Here is a 19,687-nt window from a genome sequence, read left to right on the forward strand (position 1 = left end):
AAGCTTTCTCATTACCCAGTCATTATTACAATACTCTTTAAATTATGAATACCTTTCTCCAAGGAATCCTAAATGCTTTGTGTGTCCCTTCTAATATATCTTCCCAGGATTGTTATTAAGTTATGAAAGGATATATCATTGAAAGGTAAGTAAAAATATCATTACCATTTATACTATATTCAGTTTTTGATTTCCTATGGGGAGATACTCACCTTTCCCTTTTCACTTTCGATGAGGTCAATCACAGCATAGTTACAATTCCAATCTTATTTATGAATATAAAATTAACTCAAAATATATCTCAGTCATTCGTCCCAGTTCCCTCTTGTATAGTGTACTCTAGCGTGCTGTCCATCAATTTTTAATGAATGTTATTCAATGAGCTCTTTGAGGCACACTTTTGCTCACTTTTTTATGTTAACTTTTACAGAAATGTTAAAGTACCCCTTAGGCTGGAGGTCAGAGAACAGGGAACATTTCCCAGATTTTCTGAGACTTGTTAGGGTTCAGCTGTCATCTTGTGAGGCTTTGGAATTCATTTATTCACTCACTTTTTCAATAAATACTTATTGAGCACCCAGTATGTGTTAGGCCTACACATTATCAAGGACATCAAGTGTCCTGTTGAGGAGTTTTAAATTATGTTTCAGGAAGAAAAATCTCCATTGAAGGGTTTTGATCAGGAGGGTGACGTCGCAAATTTGGTTTCAGTAAAATTGCTCCAGATGCAGTATGGAGAATGGATTGTGGGGAATCTCAACTGCAGGCAAGGAAATCAATTACCAGGCTGAAAAATCTCCTCAGAAAATACCTAAATATGGTCTTTCTGAACTGCTTTAGTAAATGGAGTAATAATGGTACCTACCTCATGGAGTTGCTGTGAAAAGTAAAAGAATTAATATGTATGAATCAGGGGAAAGGGATAGAATTTACAGCCTTCTAAAGCTGATCATGGGGATGACCCAGGACCAGGCAGCATTTCACTCCATTGTACATGGAGTGACCATGAGTCAGGGGCTGACTCAATGGCAGCTAAGGACAACAACAAAGTATCTCAGCTTCCCCCGTCATCCTAATTTAAAAGACGTTATATGTTTAAATTTAAATCTCATCTGCCCTAATTTATGCCACCGTAGTTATTATATAGGTCAGAGCTCTTTTATAAGGTTTCCAATCTGCTCATCCTCTGTCCAAGAGTCACAAAGATGGGCTCAAAAATTATCATCAATAAACGAGATGTTCAAAGTAATAACACTGAATCTATTCAGAAGTCATTTGTGCCCTGGAAGCAACTCTCTAGTATGCAGCCTAGAGCCAGAAAGGGAATTTGGATCTACTGAAGTAGTCCACGCACTAAATATGCAGACATACACGCACGCACCCTGGACCTGCCTCCTTAGACAGCTTCTCATATTTGGAGACTTTGGTATTCCTTGTAGTCTGGATCACTGCTTTCCATAGTGACAACAGAAAACTGAATTTCTTCTAAAAACACCCACTTACAGAAACCCTCAAATCACACTGTGGAGGTGTTTGTATTTTTCCTGAAAGTAAGACCAGCCCTGCTTGTTACCCCTAGTCACCTATTCACCAAGCAATTACTGAAATGCTTACTATGCTAAATATTAAAGATGAATAAAATGTGGTCACTGCCCTCATGACAACTCAATTAGTATGTGGTAAGGACCATGGTAGATGAACCCATTTAGTGCTTGTGGAAGCACAATGAACAAATATTTAAATTAGACTAGGAGAGCCAAGAATCAGAGTAGTGTAGGATAGAGTATTGGTGGTGGTGGTAATGGTGGTTGCCACCAAGTCAATTCCGATTCACGGTGGCCCCGTGTGTGCAGAGTAGAACTACTCCATAGGATTTCCAAGGCTGCGACCTTTCAGAAGCAGATTCCCAGGCCTGTCTTCCAAGGCACCCCTGGGGGTTTGAACCACCAACCTTTCACAGCTACTAGTTTAACCTATAGTTAAAAACAGAAGTGCTGAAATCATACAGACCTGGATTTGATTCTGGAATTTCACTTAATAGTTGCATGGCTCAACTTCTTTCACACTCAGTTCTCTCATCTGTAAAACATAGATAAGGACTTACTTCATTGGGCCAAATTAAATGAGATGGTATATGTAAAGCACAGTGGCAGATACATAGTAGGTGCTCAAATGCAGGCGTATACAGCTATAATTGTAAATATAAACTCTCAAAAAAGAACTGTTATCCGGATACTCAGTGGACTAGAGCAAGGGTACCCAATAAAGAAGGTGCATATATATCAAATGTATCCATGTCCATCAGGTGCCTGCAGCACCTAAAATTTCAGAAACTAAATACAATAATTGGCGCAGAAAGAAGAAGCTCTGACCCAACAAGGCCGTATGATGTGGGTTACCTTCCTGGGCATGAAGATGCACACTGTTAACCATAAGCTTCTCTTCACTGATTTCACTGATCAGACCCTGATTAGAACTGGACAAAGAAGTCTTAGGCCCCCCACCCCCACCCCAGCCCTAAGACAATGATCTCCAAGTATCTGTCTCTGAGTTCCCCCTTCTAAGATGTATCTGCTTGTGAAATGTATCCCCATGGAGCCTGCTTCAACAGCTCCAACCACTCCGCTGGAAAGAGTACTTCACTTCACACTGCGATTATTACAGCCAAGTATGTTTGGTGCCATTTTCTGAATTCATAGGATGAAAATAAAAAAGAAAGGAAATAGTTTTCATAGTTTGTATGCCTTTATGCGTATGTGGGAAGCAGTACATTTAAGCGAAAAAAAACGTTTTTCACGTTTACTCCTTATTCCTGCAACAGATTTTGTTGTGGTTGCAAATATCTTCTTTCTCAAATCGTGCATTATCAAGACAAGTTTTGAAAAAAGGACTTTATATTTATTCCAATTGCTACCTGAAAACTGTTATTGCCTATGCTTCAAATGAGTTACCATAGAGTGCATTCAAGAAGGACACTCATACACCCTAGAGCAGACAAAGGAAATGCTTTAAGGTTGATTTTGAAACTGTTTGAAGAAAGGTATTGAAAACTGACTGTGGTAGCAGCAACAATCAGAAATGGGAGGCTGAGCTGAATCTAACGCCATGCCGCCCAGCAGGCCTAGGGGCACAAACACATCACAATGGCTATGATCAGCAACCAAAGAATGGACTTGTCTGAAAACTCCAATTTATACAGTGCGATTACCCAGGGACATTTGATCCAAGATGTATAATGTTCTAACCCACGAATGCCAAAATCACAGACCATCTCTACCTCCTCCCACAGTTGCCTGTCATTAAGTCTGAGGTGAAAACCCCTTCTCACTCCACAGAAGACACTCTGAAATCAAAATAAAATGGAAATACAAGGTAGATATGTAAGGATGGTATCAGCCAAATTCTAGATGAACCGGGACATGGGAAAGTTTCCTTGCTGCTCTTGAGTATATTCTTCTCACCCTCCCCGAAATAATCTAGATGACCATATTAAATTCCACTAACAAGAGCAAAGCCCTCATTCTACAATATGAATTCAGACTTTTACAAACTGAACTTATTCACAAGCTCTCTCTGTGACTGAAATTCCTACTCTAGTCTCTATAACCAACAATCACATCCTTTTCTGCGAGCAAGTTTTGATGTGAGAAGGCATTTGGCTCATAACATATGGAAGGGTGTAAATGTTAAGGAAAACGAGGCTGGGTAGTCAAACTTCAAACATTTAATGCTTTTTCCTAGAAATAACAGTGAGTGAGGTTTGTCATGACTGGAAGAGAGCTGTTGCATTTATAGCAGGGCACGGTGCATTCTCAGCCACGGAGCTTGGTGGAGAGGTGAGGAGGAGTTACTGTCATTCTTAAATCACTCTTTTAAACAGAGAACAGAAATAAATACTTTAAGTTGGATTTTTCAAATAAATTCAGCAGGTAGTGTGTATTGAGTATACAAGCAGACAATGTACTTCACTTCCAAACATTTTCAGTTTCCAGATGAAAGCTTTGAATTATTAACCCCAAATATACCACATTCCCTCAGGGTGTTATGACTATATTTATACTTACAGTGTTGGCTGATGTTTGGGGTCATTCCTTGTTCTCTCTGCCTTTTATATTATTTATTCTTTCTTTCTCTGATTCCTTTATTCATTCTTCCAGCATCCATATGTTGAGTGCTAGGCCTGCAATAATTAATGAGACAAAATCATTGCCTTCCAAAAGCTTAAAGGCTTCCCGAGAGAAAAGAACAGACAGGAGAGCATATCCATGCTTTTGCAGACAAGATTCAAACCCTCCAAACAAACGCTTAAAACCTTCCTGACTCTTTCCCCTGCAACTCCCCCAATGCCCAGAGCAAAGATATCCCTGGAGGACTTATTTGTAACCCAGTAACCCACAGGGAAAGGAGCCCTGGTGGTGCAGCAGTTAAGCACTCAGCTGCTAACTGAAAGGTTGGCAGTTCAAACCCACCAGTTGCTCCATGGGAGAAAGATGTGGCAATCTGCCTCTGAAAAGATCGTTGTTGTTAGGTGCCCTCGAGGTGATTCCGACTCATAGCAACCCCGCGTACAACAGAGCAAAATACTGCCCGGTCCTGTGCCATCCTCAGAATCATTGTTATGCTTGAGCCCCTTGTTGCAGCCACTGTGTCAATCCATCTTGTTGAGGGTCTTCCTCTTTTTGCTGACCCTCTACTTTTCCAAGCATGATGTCCTTCTCCAGGGACTGATTCCAGTCTGATAACATGTCCAAAGTATGTGAGATGAAGTCATACCATCCTTGCTTCTAAGGAGCATTCTAGCTGTACTTCTTCCAAGACAGATCTGTTCTTTCTTCTGGCAGTCCATGATATATTCAATATTCTTTGCCAACACCATAATTCAAATGTATCAGTTCTTCTTCCATCTTTCTTATTCCTTGTCCAGCGTTCACATATGAGGCAATTGAAAACACCATGGCTTGAGTCAGGCGCATCTTAGTCCTCAGACTGACATCTTTGCTTTTTAACACTTTAAAGAGGTTTTTTGCAGCAGATTTGCCCAGTGTAGTGCGTCGTTTGATTTCCTGACTGCTGCTTCCATGGGTGTTGATTGTGGATCAAAGTAAAATGAAATCCTTGACAACTTCAGTATTTTTTCCATTTATCATGATGTTGCTTATTGGTCCAGTTGTGAGGATTTTTGTTTTCTTTATGTCGAAGTGCAATCTCTACTGAAGGCTGTGGTCTTTGGTCTTCATCAGTAAGTGCTTCAAGTCCTCTTCGCTTTCAGCAAGCAAGGTTGTGTCATCTGCATAATGCAGGTTGTTAATGAGTCTTCCTCCAATCCTGATGCCATGTTCTTCTTCATATACTCCAGCTTGTCAGATTATTTGCTTAGCATACAGATTGAATAAGAATGGTGGAAGTATACAACCCTGACGCACACTGAAAAGATTACAGCGTTGGAAACCCTATGGGGCCATCCTACTCTGTCCTATAGGGTCGCTACAAGTCAGAATCAACTCAGCCACAATGAGTTTTTTAATCCATATGGTTTTTGTGAACATTTAATTGAGAGTGCTTAGCAGAGTGTCTAGCATATAGAGAAAAGTGCTCAATAACTGTTGGCTTAGAGTTTGATGATTGTTAGAGTGTCTGCCATCTTGTAGGTGTTTAGTAAATATTTGTTTAATGAATTAATGAGTAAATCATTGTCTACCATCATGTACCCACTGTACTGTCAGACAACTGATCTTCTGAGCCTTGGTTAAATGACTTAGGTCTTTTCGTGTAATTATTATATGAACTATAGCAGTTCTTTATGTTGCAGACTTCATTTACCTAAATTAGACGATTTTTAGATTTTTCTTTCTAGTTAGAAGAGGCTTTGCTCTTTATTCAGCCTGTTTCCATGGAGTATATTGTCTCCAGTATTGTCTTCTTCTCCAGATGTTGCAAATCACTTTTGACTTAACTAAGCCTAACCCCACGCACAATCTTACCTGGCCACCTCTGCTAGAAGTGGGTGTCAATAAAATAAAGGGTAAGAAGCTAGATGTAATGAAGAAATGTTGGATTTTGTCAGACTCCAGGGGAAGAGTGATGCATGACACAGTCCCAGCCCTCAAGGAGTCTGCAGGCTAGAAGAGGGACCCAGAGCAAATAAACAGTTTATGGAAAGTGAATCACACTCGGGTAGAGGTGTACACACAGGACTGTGGGACCCCAGAAGAGACGTCGTCTATGGTCAAGCATAGCTTGTTTACTAGCCACCACCGCACTTCCTTAATTTATTCCCTTTCTCTGCATTTTGAAAAGAAAATCAAATTTAAAAATCTTTTCCTCCATAATTTTCTAACTATTCGGATTTTTTTTTTCCCTCTCTTGATATCTGTAATTTTCAAGTAATTACACCTGGCTTACAGCTATTGTTTTTAGAGAACCTATTCTGTACAAGATATTGAGTATAGGGATGGAAATTTCAAATGTGTCATCAAGTGGGCTGGTCTGCTCCAGGTGGTGATAGGCCAAAGGGGAACCCCCACCAAGTGTGACTGTATTCAATAAAGGCCTAGTGTTACCAGATCTCTCTGTTTCAAGAGAAGAGGAAATCTAAAGTTTTCTCTCAGTTAAGTACAGTGCAGGTCAAACAAAACATTTCTGCAAACTTAATTTAGCCTATAGATCCCAGGTTATAATCTCTGTTTTGAAAGACGAAGCTTGGTTTCTGCTATTGAGGAGCTCAAAACATAGTACTGGCAATAAAAGAGTAGTGGTAAGAGACATACAGGGGAAAAAGTCTACAACGTAAAAGAAAAGGTGATAGGAGCCAGAGAAACAGAACATTACACACGAAATCACAGAAGAGAATTCGTACTTTTGGTTGAGATACAGCAAGCGGCACAAGTAACATTTGTGCTGGCCTTGAGGGATGTGAATAATTTTACAGGTATTAAGGGGAAGAGGGGAGCCCTGGGTAGCACAGTAGTTAAGTGCTGGGCTACTAACCAAAAGGTCAGCAGTTCGAATCCACCAGCCACTCCATGGAAACCCTATGAGGCAGATCTACTCTGTCCTGTAGGGTCACTATGAGTTGGAATCAACTTGACGGCAAGGGTTTTGGTTTTGGTTTTGGTTTTTATAGGAATAAGAGCCCCAGTGGTGCAATGGTTAAGCTCTCTGCTGCTAACCAAAAGGTAGGCGATTTGAAACCACAAGCTGCTCTGAGGGAGAAAGACATGGCAGTCTGCTTCTGTGAACATTACAGCCTTGGAAAACCTATGGGGCACTTCACTGTGTTCTATAGGGTCACTATGAATTGGAATAGACTCAAAAGTAATGGGTTAAGGGGAAGAAAGGGCACAGAAACCACATGGATTGATACGAATAAAGCTTCACAGGCAGAAAATTGCAGGTTGCATCTGGGCAAAAAGGGAGGTTTAGTTGTGGAACGTGAAGAGACAGAGTGGAAGTATGAAGGATGGAGTAGGCCAGATTGTGTAGAAATTTTACATTCATGATGATACTTTATTCTGTAGAGGGTATAATTCCATGGTACAGAAGTACACAAGAGGTTAAACAACCAAACTCGTTGCCATCAAGTCAATTCTGACTCATAGTGATCCTATAGGACAGAGTAGAACTGCCCATAGGGTTTTCAAGGCTGTAATATTCATGGAAGTAGACTACCACATCTTTCTCTCGACGTGCAGCAGGTGGGTTCAAATCACTGATCTTTCGGTTGTCAGCCGAGAGCTTAACCACTGTACTACTGGGGCTCCCTACAACAGGTAACCAAAAACAAAACAAAACCCATTGCCATGGAGTCAATTCTGACTCAGAGCAACCTTATAGGACAGAGTAGAACTAACTGCCCTATAGGGTTTCCAAGGCTGTAATCTTTATGAAAGCAGACTGCCTCATCTGTTTCCTGAGGAGCGACTGGTGGGTTCAAACTGCCTACCTTTCAGTTAGCAGCCGAGCTTAACCACTGCACAACCAGGGCTCCTTCACAAGAGGTTAGGTAGCCTTAAGTAAATAAAATTTGACAGTCCAAATATTGGAGAAAGGCTATATACCGTGTCACTCTCTGAACGATTCACTGAGCACATTCACAAGTTAGATTTTCCAAGAAATAACCCCCATATCCAATAAAGGAACCCTTTTGTTTGATCACAGAACATTTTTTTGTTTGTTTGTTTGCCATAGAATATTTTTACCCCAAGAAAACAAGAAATTTCAGTCAATGTTGCTGGATGCAACAGGAAAGCTATTTAGGCCTTCATGTAGTGGTGTGATGAGATGCTGAAAATTTTGGTGGCTTAAAGACTTTTTAAGAGCAATGTGAATTAGAAAAGAAGGAGAGAGACTGGATACAAAAAATGTGCCAGGAGGCTACTGGAATAGTCCATACCAATAATAATGGGTTACTATTTCATAGCTTCCTCTATACCAGACACCTTTAAGGTGCTTTTCCTATTGAACAGGTTGTAATAAGAACTAGAATTGGAATAAAAGCAGCAATCCATATCCAGTTGAGGGATAAAGACGGTGAGCCACCATTCACCACCCCCCTGCCTTCTTCCCGGTTTCCTCTCTATGTTTCCTTCTCCTTTTCCTACTGCCCTGCTCCCCCCGCCACCCCCCAGTAATGGTGCATATGCCCTATAACTTTGAAAGAAAACAAACTTTTGAAATTTGAATGCCATTATTAAATCACTTTTCAAACGACTGAGTTTCATTTCCCTCTGCTCTTTTCTTTAAGATCTGTTATTAGCTAGAACTAACAGAAAAAGTGGATGGTTAACTGTGTGGGGCTCGGGGGGACTGTGGGATGGGATTTAGTGCCCAAATTCTACTCCTCCCCTCTTTCTCATCAGGATTCTAAGCAAACAAGGATCAACAGCCAAGAAGAAACAAATTTCAGCTTTTATCAATAACTGAGAAAGTGCCTGATATCCCCTCTCACTCACATCCTCCATACATGACTTCTCTGGTATGATAGCTACAATATTGGACATAGACCAGAAGCTAAAAAGCTTTGGTTTCCCAAAACCCCAGTCTAAATGGCTGGGTAGTTAAAGCAGATTCCAAGTCTACTTATCCAAATGTGCATATGTGTAAGGAGTGAATGGCAGGTCTTCCTTCCCCACCTGCTGCAAGTAAAACAGAGAGCCTGGAGGAAGGTCAGAGCTGCTGAGGCAAGTCACAACTGGTCTGTACAACCTGAAGACTAGCAGTGCAAAGATAGGCACAAAGATGGCTGAGACTGGACCTGAGAAGTTGTTCCCTCTGTCAGTCTACCTCTAGAGGCATCTGCTCACAAATGTCAGTCTCTTTATTACAGTGATCCTGGCCATTAGGGAAAGATGGCCCTGTGAATGTTACAGCCTATCAGTCCGATCTGCTAGCTCTCCTACCTGGAAAATAAGGCGGTGGGAAGGGATGGAAACTAGAGGCAGAAGTTCCCTTTTCTTAGAGCAGAGGCTAAAACACGTTCTGAGAATAAGAGCATTCCTCCTTCCCCTGAAGGATATCATTTTAGGAAAGTTGGGCAGACCCTCTGCCCAAATTTCTTTCTCCATTGAGATATCAGAGTCCATCATCAATAGTTTATCTGTAATGTCCTTTGACATTATTCTTTGACTGTGATCTCTTTTAATACAATTATCTCTAAAAGGGAAACATATAGAGCATCTAGTATTTTGATAGGAATGGGGCTACAGGGAGGCTTGGGTTTTAGGAACAAGAAAGTATGCTGAGACAAAAAAGCGGAAGATAAAAAGGATGAAGAGGATCCCCAAGGATAATTGTGTTCACTTCATAATTACACACCTAGTTGGATGCTGACATGCAAATACTATCATTTTCACGTACACTAGTACTAACTTTCTTCACTGATTTCAAGGATGACTGTGCTGAAGTTCTGGGTTTTAACAATGCCCCATCCCAAGGTGTTTCAGTAAAAACTTCATATGGAAAATGTGGGAGTTTAGGCAAGAAAATAATTAAAATATATAATTATTATGCCTAAGGGATATGTTAGAGTTCTCTCACTGAGTAATTTTATCAACCTTATTAATTTAAAACAATTGGCAGAGGAGTGGAAGTAAGGCTTATATTGGCTGAGATGATTCCTGGGGTTGATAAATTTTCAGGAATATTTTCATGGGACAAAACAGCCAGATTTATGATACCCTTAACACTATAATTTTTAGAATAATTCAAAATAGAAGTTGTTGCACAAAGAGAGAAGAACATTTTACTTTCTATTTTGTCACCGTAATTATTTCTAGCGAGACGAAATCCTGTCAGAACAATGTAGGCTTCGAAATTCTTAACAATGTGCAGATGTGCTTGATGACCTCACAAGGTCACTTAAAATCATGTTACTCAAAACTGCAACCCTTTCTGTGAAGACAGAAGACTAGGCTATCTGCTACAGTTGTTTAAGAAAAACCTGACAATGTAACAATCGACCAGCATGCTGGGAGCAGCAGTAATTTATTTTCCCTTGTATTCTCTCTACCTGATACTACACAGAGAGTCAAATGCATGTCCATGCATGTATAAGGCAAGAGAATAGAAATTAATTTGCTTCACCCATAGAAATTTCAGTTACTGCACACTAAGCTGGTGTGCTTATCTTTGAAAGTTCATCCTCGAAGGCTGAATAAAATTGTGGCTGTTCTGCTTTTTATATAAAGAAGAAAATAGTTTGCTTAAAAATGCAAAATCTCATTTTATTAAGTATTCTTGTTACTGTGGGTATGTCCTTCAAAATATTAGCTCTGCTAGGATGGTTCAAATGTGATTTTTTTGTTCTTTTTCTAGTCTGCAGTGTTGACTTAGAGAACGTCTCTGAATAAGATTTTCTCAGCCATTTTCACCTTCTGTCCATATCAAGTTTCACTCTTCTGCAACGTTTATATCTATAGCACAGTAGGTGGAGAAGCAATTTGAGGAGAGAAGGATGAGAAGCTCATGCCTTCTTTTTAAGAAAATGTCCTGCATATGTACTTCTATCTAGCTTTGTATTGGCGAAAGCCTTTATTTTTCTGTTTTTTATCTATGCTCTACTTGACATAGTTGCATTAAAAAATATGGGAGTAGATTACATTTGTCTTCAGAATTCGCAACTTCTTTTCACAAAATTGAAAACCTTTGGTGAGGGTTGCAAAGTCACACAGTATTCCATGCTCAGGTTAGTGCTGGGGACATTACATTAAATGGGAGCGAATTCCCACAGAGACCCCAATTAACTCTCTCCCACTGACAGTTAATCTTCCTGTGAGTCTGCTCTAAAAAGACTATGTGTCACCTACTCCTGCTAAAGACAGGAATTTGCTTCTTTCATAGGAGGTGATTGACAGGGAGGAGACATCTTGCTGAGCTGACTGTTTTTTTCAAAAGGGGAAAAAAGAAACTATGGAGATTTCTGTAAAATGAGGTCTGTGATAGAGGTGGGGGCAAGGTGAGAGTAGAGCTAAGAAAAACGGTTGACAAACGTGAAAAGGAGAGGACTATGAAGGAGAATATTGAAGAGAGTGCATAAGCTGGAATCACTAGGGAGAAATAAAGACTAGGTAATATGAACCTCAAATATAATAATACTACAAAGAATTACCTGGCATAGAGGTTTTCAATTTATAAAAGGGATTGAGGTTACAGAAATATTTGTAGAAATCCAAACATTTATTACCCTAGACCAGGGTTTCTCACCCTCGACACTATTGACATTTTGAGTGTGCCCCATGCACTATAGGATTTTTAGCAGCATCCTGGCCTCTACCCGTGGATGCTAGTAGCAACACCCTCCCCAAGTCATGGCAAAAATGTCTCCAGACATTGCCAAATGTCCCCTGAGGGACAAAATCACTCCTGATCTGGAACCACTGGCCTAGAACAGTAGTTCTTAACCTTGGTCACATAATAATATACTAAACTGTCAAAAATACAAGTGCCAAGGGCCCATTTCCCAAGATTCATATTTAATTGGTCTCTGGTATGGCTCAGGCATTGGCCTGAGATGATGTTTAAGTTACTAAGATGATTCTAATCAGTCTAATCATTCTAATAATCAGTTAAGGAAACGATTAGTTGTATAGCCTACTATGTGCTCAGCATTGCCTTAGATGGTGAGCATACAAAGATGAATGAGACATTGTCCATGTACTACAGAGGCTTAGGATCTAGTGAAGAGATGGGCACACAATGACACTTTTCCAATATATTGTAGTAAATTCTGTTAAAGTTAAATGCACAGCACATCATATTGGCAAAGAGTATGAGCATTGTACCTAATGGCACAATACGTTTATGAAACTTGTTGTACTTGAAATCCTCACATTTTATAGTTACTCACTTATGGCAAAGCATTTTGACACCACAAGAATTTTGATAACAAGTTGTCTAGGGCATGGAATAACCCATTAATTCAGCTTCCTTCGAAATAAAATGATCATACAGCTTATCTGATCACTCTCAAACAGATGAAAGACTTCCCCATTCAGTCAAGATGTAGGAAAGGGGAACAGATTCACCCTACCACTGAAAGAGATGGATAAAGTAAGTGAAATGATGGTTTTCACAATTGGGCATCAGGCAAAGAAAATGTAGGAAACAAGTGAGATGAGCTCTATGATTGCCCCAGCACCCTGCCTGGATAGTTTCCAGACTACAATGCAGTTAGGAGTAACACAGGAGGAGGCTGAAAATCTCCCTGAGTTGAGGAGACAGAGCTTGGAGAAGAGTGATGGCAAGATGGTTAGAGTTCATATACCAGAGTACCAGAGGGGATAGAACAAACTACAAAGAGTCCCCTTGAACCTTTGGATGAGTACTGATCAGAACATAGGCATGAGGATACTACCAAAGGTTGGAGGAAAAAAAAAAAAAAAAACCTGAAAGAATTGTAGGATACAACCCGGAAAGCTCACACAAAGCTGGGAAAAGTTCCTATTCCTGCAAACAAAATGGAAAATCTCATAATCCGTGGGGCATTAGAGATCAAAATTAATCCTAGACTAATTACGCTCCAGTCCTGCCTAACAAAACTTAAAAGTGTCTCGAAAAGATGACACTGCTTCCAAGGAACTTAATTTCATCCTAGAACAAATCTGAATAATATTAATATGAATACAAAAATATCTAGCATACAAGTTAAATTGACAATGCCTAGACTCCAGTAAAAAATTAGCAGGCATACAAAGAAGCAGGAAAGTACAATCCATAATGAGGAAAAAAAATCAGTCAATAGAAACAGACCTAGAAATGAGAGAGATAGAAAATTAGTCAATAAGGACATATTGGAGGCTGAGGCAATGGGAAAAGTCAGTAATACTGATTCTATTTTTATTTAAGATTTTAATAATTTTTCTCATGGATTTTTGCATTAATTTTTACTTTTTAAAATACTGCATTTAATATTATTTATCTTGATTACTGAGTTTTTTGGCACCCCTTAAATTTTGGGCCAAAGGTGACAGCCTCGCTCACCTCACCAAGTTCCTTCAAATTAAACTCAGAATAAGCAGAAGAAAGGAAGTAGATGAGAGTGGAAATAATGAAATACAAAACAGAAAAACAATAGAGAAAATCAGTAAAACTAAAAAATGATTCTTTGATAAGAGCGATAAAGATGATAAATCTCTAGCCAGCATAATGAGGATAAAAAGAAAGAACGCACAAATTACCAATATTAGGAATGAGACAAGTGATATCACTATAGATTCTTCAGATATTAAAGTGTAATAAGGGAATTATGTGAATAATTTTATTCCAATGTGTTGAAAACTTAGATAAAATGGACAAATTCCTTGAAAGACACAAACTACCAAAGTGCCCTTAAAAATAAATAGATAATCTGAAAATTTTTAAAGTATACCCTTTTCAATAATATTTTTTAAAAATGAAATGCCTAGGAAGAAATCTAATGAAAATCTTAAAGGGCTCAATCCAGGAAATTATAAAACATTACTGAGAAAAATTTAAAATCCTAAATAAAAGGAGTAATATACCATGTTCATGGATTGGAAGACTCAATATTTTATAGATGGCAGTTTTTTGGTAATCCTTAGAGTCAGTGAAATTCCAAACAAAATTCCAGAGGATTTTTAAAATAAAAATTAATAAGATGATTCCAAACTGCTAAGTATACTCAACAAGTTTTAAAGCAAAACAAAATAGGATGACTTACTCTACCAAATATCAAGATTTACTAAAAAGATATAGCCATTAGTAAAGTATTAGTGCAAAAATGGATAAATAGGTCAGTTGAACAGAACAGTCCAGAAAGAGAATTAAGATTCCACACATACATAGATACTAAAATTATGACTTACATTGCACCAAAGAGCAGTAAGGAAAGGACAATTTTTTTAAAATAAATGGTACTGGGCCAGTTAAATATTGAAATGGGGAGGGGGAATGAATCGTGATCCCTATCTCACATCATGCACAAAAATTAATTCCAGATTATTTTATTTCTAAATACAAAAGATAAAACAATAAAGCTAACAATAGATACCATAGAGATATATGTTCATAATCTTGGAATAGGCAAAGATTTCTTAAACAGAATTCTAAAAACAATAACATAAAGGAAAAATTGATAAATTGGAAATTAAAGTTAAGCATTTCTGTTTGTTGGACAGCACTATTAAAAGAGTGAAAGGCAAGCCAGAATGGGAGAAGATATTTGCAATACGTATATCTAAAAAGGATTTATGTGCAGAGTATATAACTAATTCCTGCAAATCAATTTTTAAAAGAGAAAAATCCAATACAAACATAGGTGAGAATGAAGCAGGAATGAAAAGGCATTTCATAAAAAAGTATATCCAAATGTGGAATTAATTTATGAAAAGGCACTCAACATCAGTAGGTGCCAGGAAACTGAAAATTAACCATCAAAAAAATGGTATACCACTGCATTTACACCAGAATGTCTTAAATTAAAAGATAACAATATTAAAGATGTGAAGCAGCTGGAACTCCCAAATCAACTTCTTAGGTTGTTGTTAGGTACTGTCGAGTTGGTTCCAACTCATAACGACCCTATGTACAATAATTGTTGTTATGCTTAAGCCAATTGTTGCAGCCACTGTCAACCCATCTCATTGAGGGTCTTCTTCTTTATCGCTGACCTTCTGCTTTACCAACAATGATGTCCTTCTCCAGGGACTAATCCTTCTTGATAACATGTCCAAAGTACATGAGACAAAGTCTCACCATCCTTGCTTCTAAGGAGCACTCTGGCTATACTTCTTCCCCAAATCAACTACTCGAACTCAAATCAAGTCTCAGGATTTGCTTTTGGGATAACTCAACTAAAGACATAGCATTATTTTAAAAATTTAAAGAAAGGAAAGGGAAAAGAAAGAAATGTCCAACAATACAAGAATGGATAAATAAGTTATGACATTGTCATAGAGTAAAATACTATGCATCAATAAAACTGAACCAATTCTAGCTTGTCATCAATGCATGAATGAATCTCACGAAACTTAATTTTGAGAAAAATGTTAGATACAAAATAATACATACTTTATTATTATATTCATATAAAGTTCAGTATCAGGCAGAACTCATCCATGGTAATAAAATGTGTGATGGTGGTAGATGGAGAGGAGGAAGAGTACAGTGATAGGGACAGGAACAGGGGTACTAGAAATATTCCATTTTTTAATACCCATAATGTTACCTGTCTCTGTTCACTTTGTGTATATAATTCGATAGAAAGTGGTTTGTTTGTTTTTTTTATCTAAACATTAATTATAGGGGATGAGAGAAAAGCAGAAAAGTATGTAACTAGGAGGGCAGGAGCTGGAGAAGAGAGGATTTAAAAAAGGTGGTAGTAACATTAGCTCACATTAACAGGATCTCCAACCAAAGATTCAATAATCACCTGAGACCTCCTGCTAAAATAAATGTGCAGACCCTGAGCCATGATCCCTGAATTGCAGGTGGAGTTGGGGCGATTGGAATCATACTGATTTCTGTTCACTGATCTTTTTTCTGCCTTTGCTCCCTATTCTTTATCCTTAGGACATCGTTTCTTTCTGAGTTCTCTTGAGTGCTGTAAAGTTCAACAATAATATGTAAAAGCTACAAAGGGAAAACCATTAAGTATATAATGAAGCATAAACCTGTTAACTTTTCAGAACTGAAGAGTCCTTTTCAAAAGTCATAAACTCTTAAAAAAAATACTCTTCAAATATATTTTCTCAAATATTCACTTTCACTATGCACCTTAGATACTTACTGAGCAGTTATTTGGAGGTGTGTCAATTTATATACCTACCAAGAGTGTATGGGAGTTCTTGCTTCCCTGCAGCCTCACTAACAGAATATTTGTTACAAACAAAATATATTTAACTTGTGTGTTGTTTCCCTATTGCACTGTAACAAATTACCACAAACTTAGTAGCTTAAAGCAACGTAGATTTATTGTCTTAACAGTTCTGGAGGTTAAAAGTCCAAAATGGCTGTCACTGGGCAAAAAATGAAATGTCAGCAGGGTTGCATTCATTTCTGGAGGCTCTGAAGAAGAGTTCTTTCTCTTGTCTTTTTCATCTTTTAGAAGTTGCCCACAATCCTTAGCTCATAGCCCCCTTCCATCTTCAAAGCTGGCAATGGCCTGTAGAGTCTTTCTGACACTGCGTCACTCAAACACTGATTCATCTGCCTCCCTCTTTCACATTTAAGAATTCTTGTTATTACATTACAGGAGCCCTGGTGGCACAGTGGTTAAGAGCTCAGCTGCTAACCAAAAGGTTGGCAGTTCGAATCCACCAACCACTCCTTGGAAACCCTGTGAGGCAGTTCTACTCTGTCCTGTAGGGTCACTATGACTAGGAGTCGACTTGATAACAACAGGTTTGGGTTTGCTTTTGGTCTGTTATTACATTGGATCCACCTGGATAATCCAGGTGGATCTCCCTATCTTAAAGTCGCAGATCAGCAACCTTAATTCCGTCTGCAACCTTAATCCACCCTTGCCATGTAACATAATATATTCACGGGTTCCGGAGATTAGGATGTGGACGCTCTTGAGGAGTTATTATTCTGTCTACTACAATTTGCATTTTTCTTTATTTTGAATGATATTGAGGATATTTTAATATAAGATTCGTTTTTCCTTTTCTGTGCTACTCTTAGGAACTCACAGAGCTATAAGAAAGGAAAAGATTGAGATCAGGCCATCTGTCTAGGGGCTACTGATCCTGTACACTTAAGAATTTACATTAAAGCATACTTACCTAGATTCTACAAACTGCTGGGGACTTCATGATATCCTGTGTTTATGTAGATAGGAGCATACTATGTATAGACACATGCATGTATATAGTTAGAATAAATTTACTCCAAAACATTAAAGTGGCTATGTTAGTGTTAAAGGATTATGAGCGAGTTTCAATTTTTATTTTCTGTATCATCTGAACTGTTTAAAAGAAGCATGTCATATGTTTATAGTGATAAAATTTTTCTTCACATTGAAAAAGAAAATTTTGTATTAATTTAATATTTTCATTAAAATATTTAAGATGGGAAACATATTTGGTGGCTGTACATAGATAAATTTCTTATAATGATGAGACACAAAGATTTGCCCAATTCCTGTTGTGAAATCTTTCAAGAAAAGAATCTTCACACATCACATAGAATTATGACTATGTGTGTTCCAGTTCCTTGTTACATAGTAACCTCCTTTGATGACAGGCACTGTATTGTATTCATGATTATCACTGGCACTAGACATTCAGTATTGTTGAATGAATGAAATTTATGAATGTATGTGTACTCTAGTAGCTTTTGATGCATAACTTTCAGTGGTAACTGGTAAATTATTTCAGACTTGCAATCCCCATTTCCTGTTATTTAAATTTTGCTAAGTGTAAGTAGTTGATCGATCATATTAAGACCCCTAAACAGTGTTCTTGTTTTTTTTCTTTCACTTTACATGTCACAGCTCCATTCAACCCAAATAAAGGTGCAGATAGCATGGTCAAGTTTGACACTTTTGGAGATGGAATGGGCCGATACAACGTATTCAATTTTCAGTATGTGAGTGGCAAGTATTCTTACTTGAAGGTTGGTCACTGGGCGGAAACCCTATCACTAGATGTTGACTCTATCCACTGGTCCCGGAACTCAATCCCCACCTCCCAGTGCAGCGATCCCTGTGCCCTCAATGAAATGAAGAACATGCAACCGGGGGACGTCTGCTGCTGGATCTGCATCCCCTGCGAGCCCTACGAATACCTGGCTGATGAGTTTACCTGTATGGATTGCGGCCCTGGGCAGTGGCCCACCGCAGACCTATCTGGCTGTTTTGACCTCCCTGAGGACTACATCAAGTGGGAAGATGCCTGGGCCGTTGGTCCAGTCACCATAGCTTGCCTGGGCTTTGCGTGCACGTGCATGGTTGTGACTGTTTTTATCAAGCACAACAACACACCCTTGGTCAAAGCGTCAGGCCGGGAGCTCTGCTACATCTTGTTGTTTGGGGTTGGCCTGTCCTATTGCATGACATTCTTCTTCATTGCTAAGCCGTCACCAGTCATTTGCGCATTGCGCCGACTAGGGCTGGGGACCTCCTTTGCTGTCTGTTACTCGGCCCTGCTGACCAAGACAAACTGCATTGCCCGCATCTTCGATGGGGTCAAAAATGGCGCTCAGAGGCCAAAATTCATCAGCCCCGGTTCTCAGGTTTTCATCTGCCTGGGTCTGATACTGGTGCAAATTGTTGTGGTGTCTGTGTGGCTTATTCTGGAGGCTCCAGGTACCAGGAGATACACTCTTCCAGAAAAACGGGAAACAGTCATCTTAAAATGCAATGTCAAAGATGCCAGCATGTTGATCTCCCTTACCTATGATGTGCTCCTGGTGATCTTATGCACTGTGTATGCCTTCAAAACGCGGAAGTGCCCTGAAAATTTCAACGAAGCCAAGTTCATTGGTTTTACCATGTACACGACATGCATCATCTGGTTGGCCTTTCTCCCTATATTTTATGTGACATCTAGTGATTACAGAGTAAGTCTTTGAATGGTTTCTTCTTTTCCTTGTTCTTCCATCATGCCGATGTTTTGTTGTCCAGGATTTAAAACAGACTCCTTTTATTTCATCTCAGCAATTAGTTGGGTAATTACAAATGCCACCATGAACCTCTATTAATGTAGAAATTAATTTCGTTTATTTTGAAAGCATTTAATCAGTGCCTACCATGTGCAAAGCACTGTGCTAAGCACAGAGAGGAAGAGAAATATAAACGGCATGGCCATTCAGGCAATTTTTCATCTAGTGGGAGAAAAATCATAAATATAAGTATTTATGATTTATACACATACACACATATATATAACTTTTAATTAAATTAAAAAAAAGTGATTTACAAGAGATTAAGACTTAAGCCAGTAAGAACCTAATGAGAATACTTCTAATTAGGCACAAGAGGATCTGGCTACCACAGATTAATCTGTAAATTAAAACACACTTGCAACATTAAGCCAGGATTAGTTTAAAGATCTAAAAACTTTCATTCACGGTTTAAAGTAAAGCATCATTACTTCTCTAAAACATTAAAATCCAATGTTAATTTGCTATATGCTCTACAATTTTAGTTCCTCTAGACATACATATAGTATATATGGTATGATGAACCTTTAATAAGTTCAAAGAAAAAAAATACATTCTTTTAATATAG

The 19,687-nt window shown here is 38.6% G+C and overlaps 1 protein-coding gene across 2 annotated transcripts in view; it reads left to right on the forward strand.

The window, feature by feature from the left end:
* Positions 1-19,687, forward strand: part of GRM3 (glutamate metabotropic receptor 3) — a 249,807-nt gene that overhangs the window by 215,551 nt on the left and 14,569 nt on the right. For both annotated transcript variants that reach the window (XM_004381478.1, XM_004381479.2), the window contains one exon: positions 17,951-19,017. In XM_004381478.1, the coding sequence (XP_004381535.1) occupies positions 17,951-19,017 (1,067 nt within the window). The remainder of the gene's footprint in view (positions 1-17,950; positions 19,018-19,687) is intronic.

Source organism: Trichechus manatus, unplaced genomic scaffold, assembly GCF_000243295.1.
Source record: "Trichechus manatus latirostris isolate Lorelei unplaced genomic scaffold, TriManLat1.0 scaffold00085, whole genome shotgun sequence".
Lineage (NCBI taxonomy): Eukaryota > Metazoa > Chordata > Mammalia > Sirenia > Trichechidae > Trichechus > Trichechus manatus.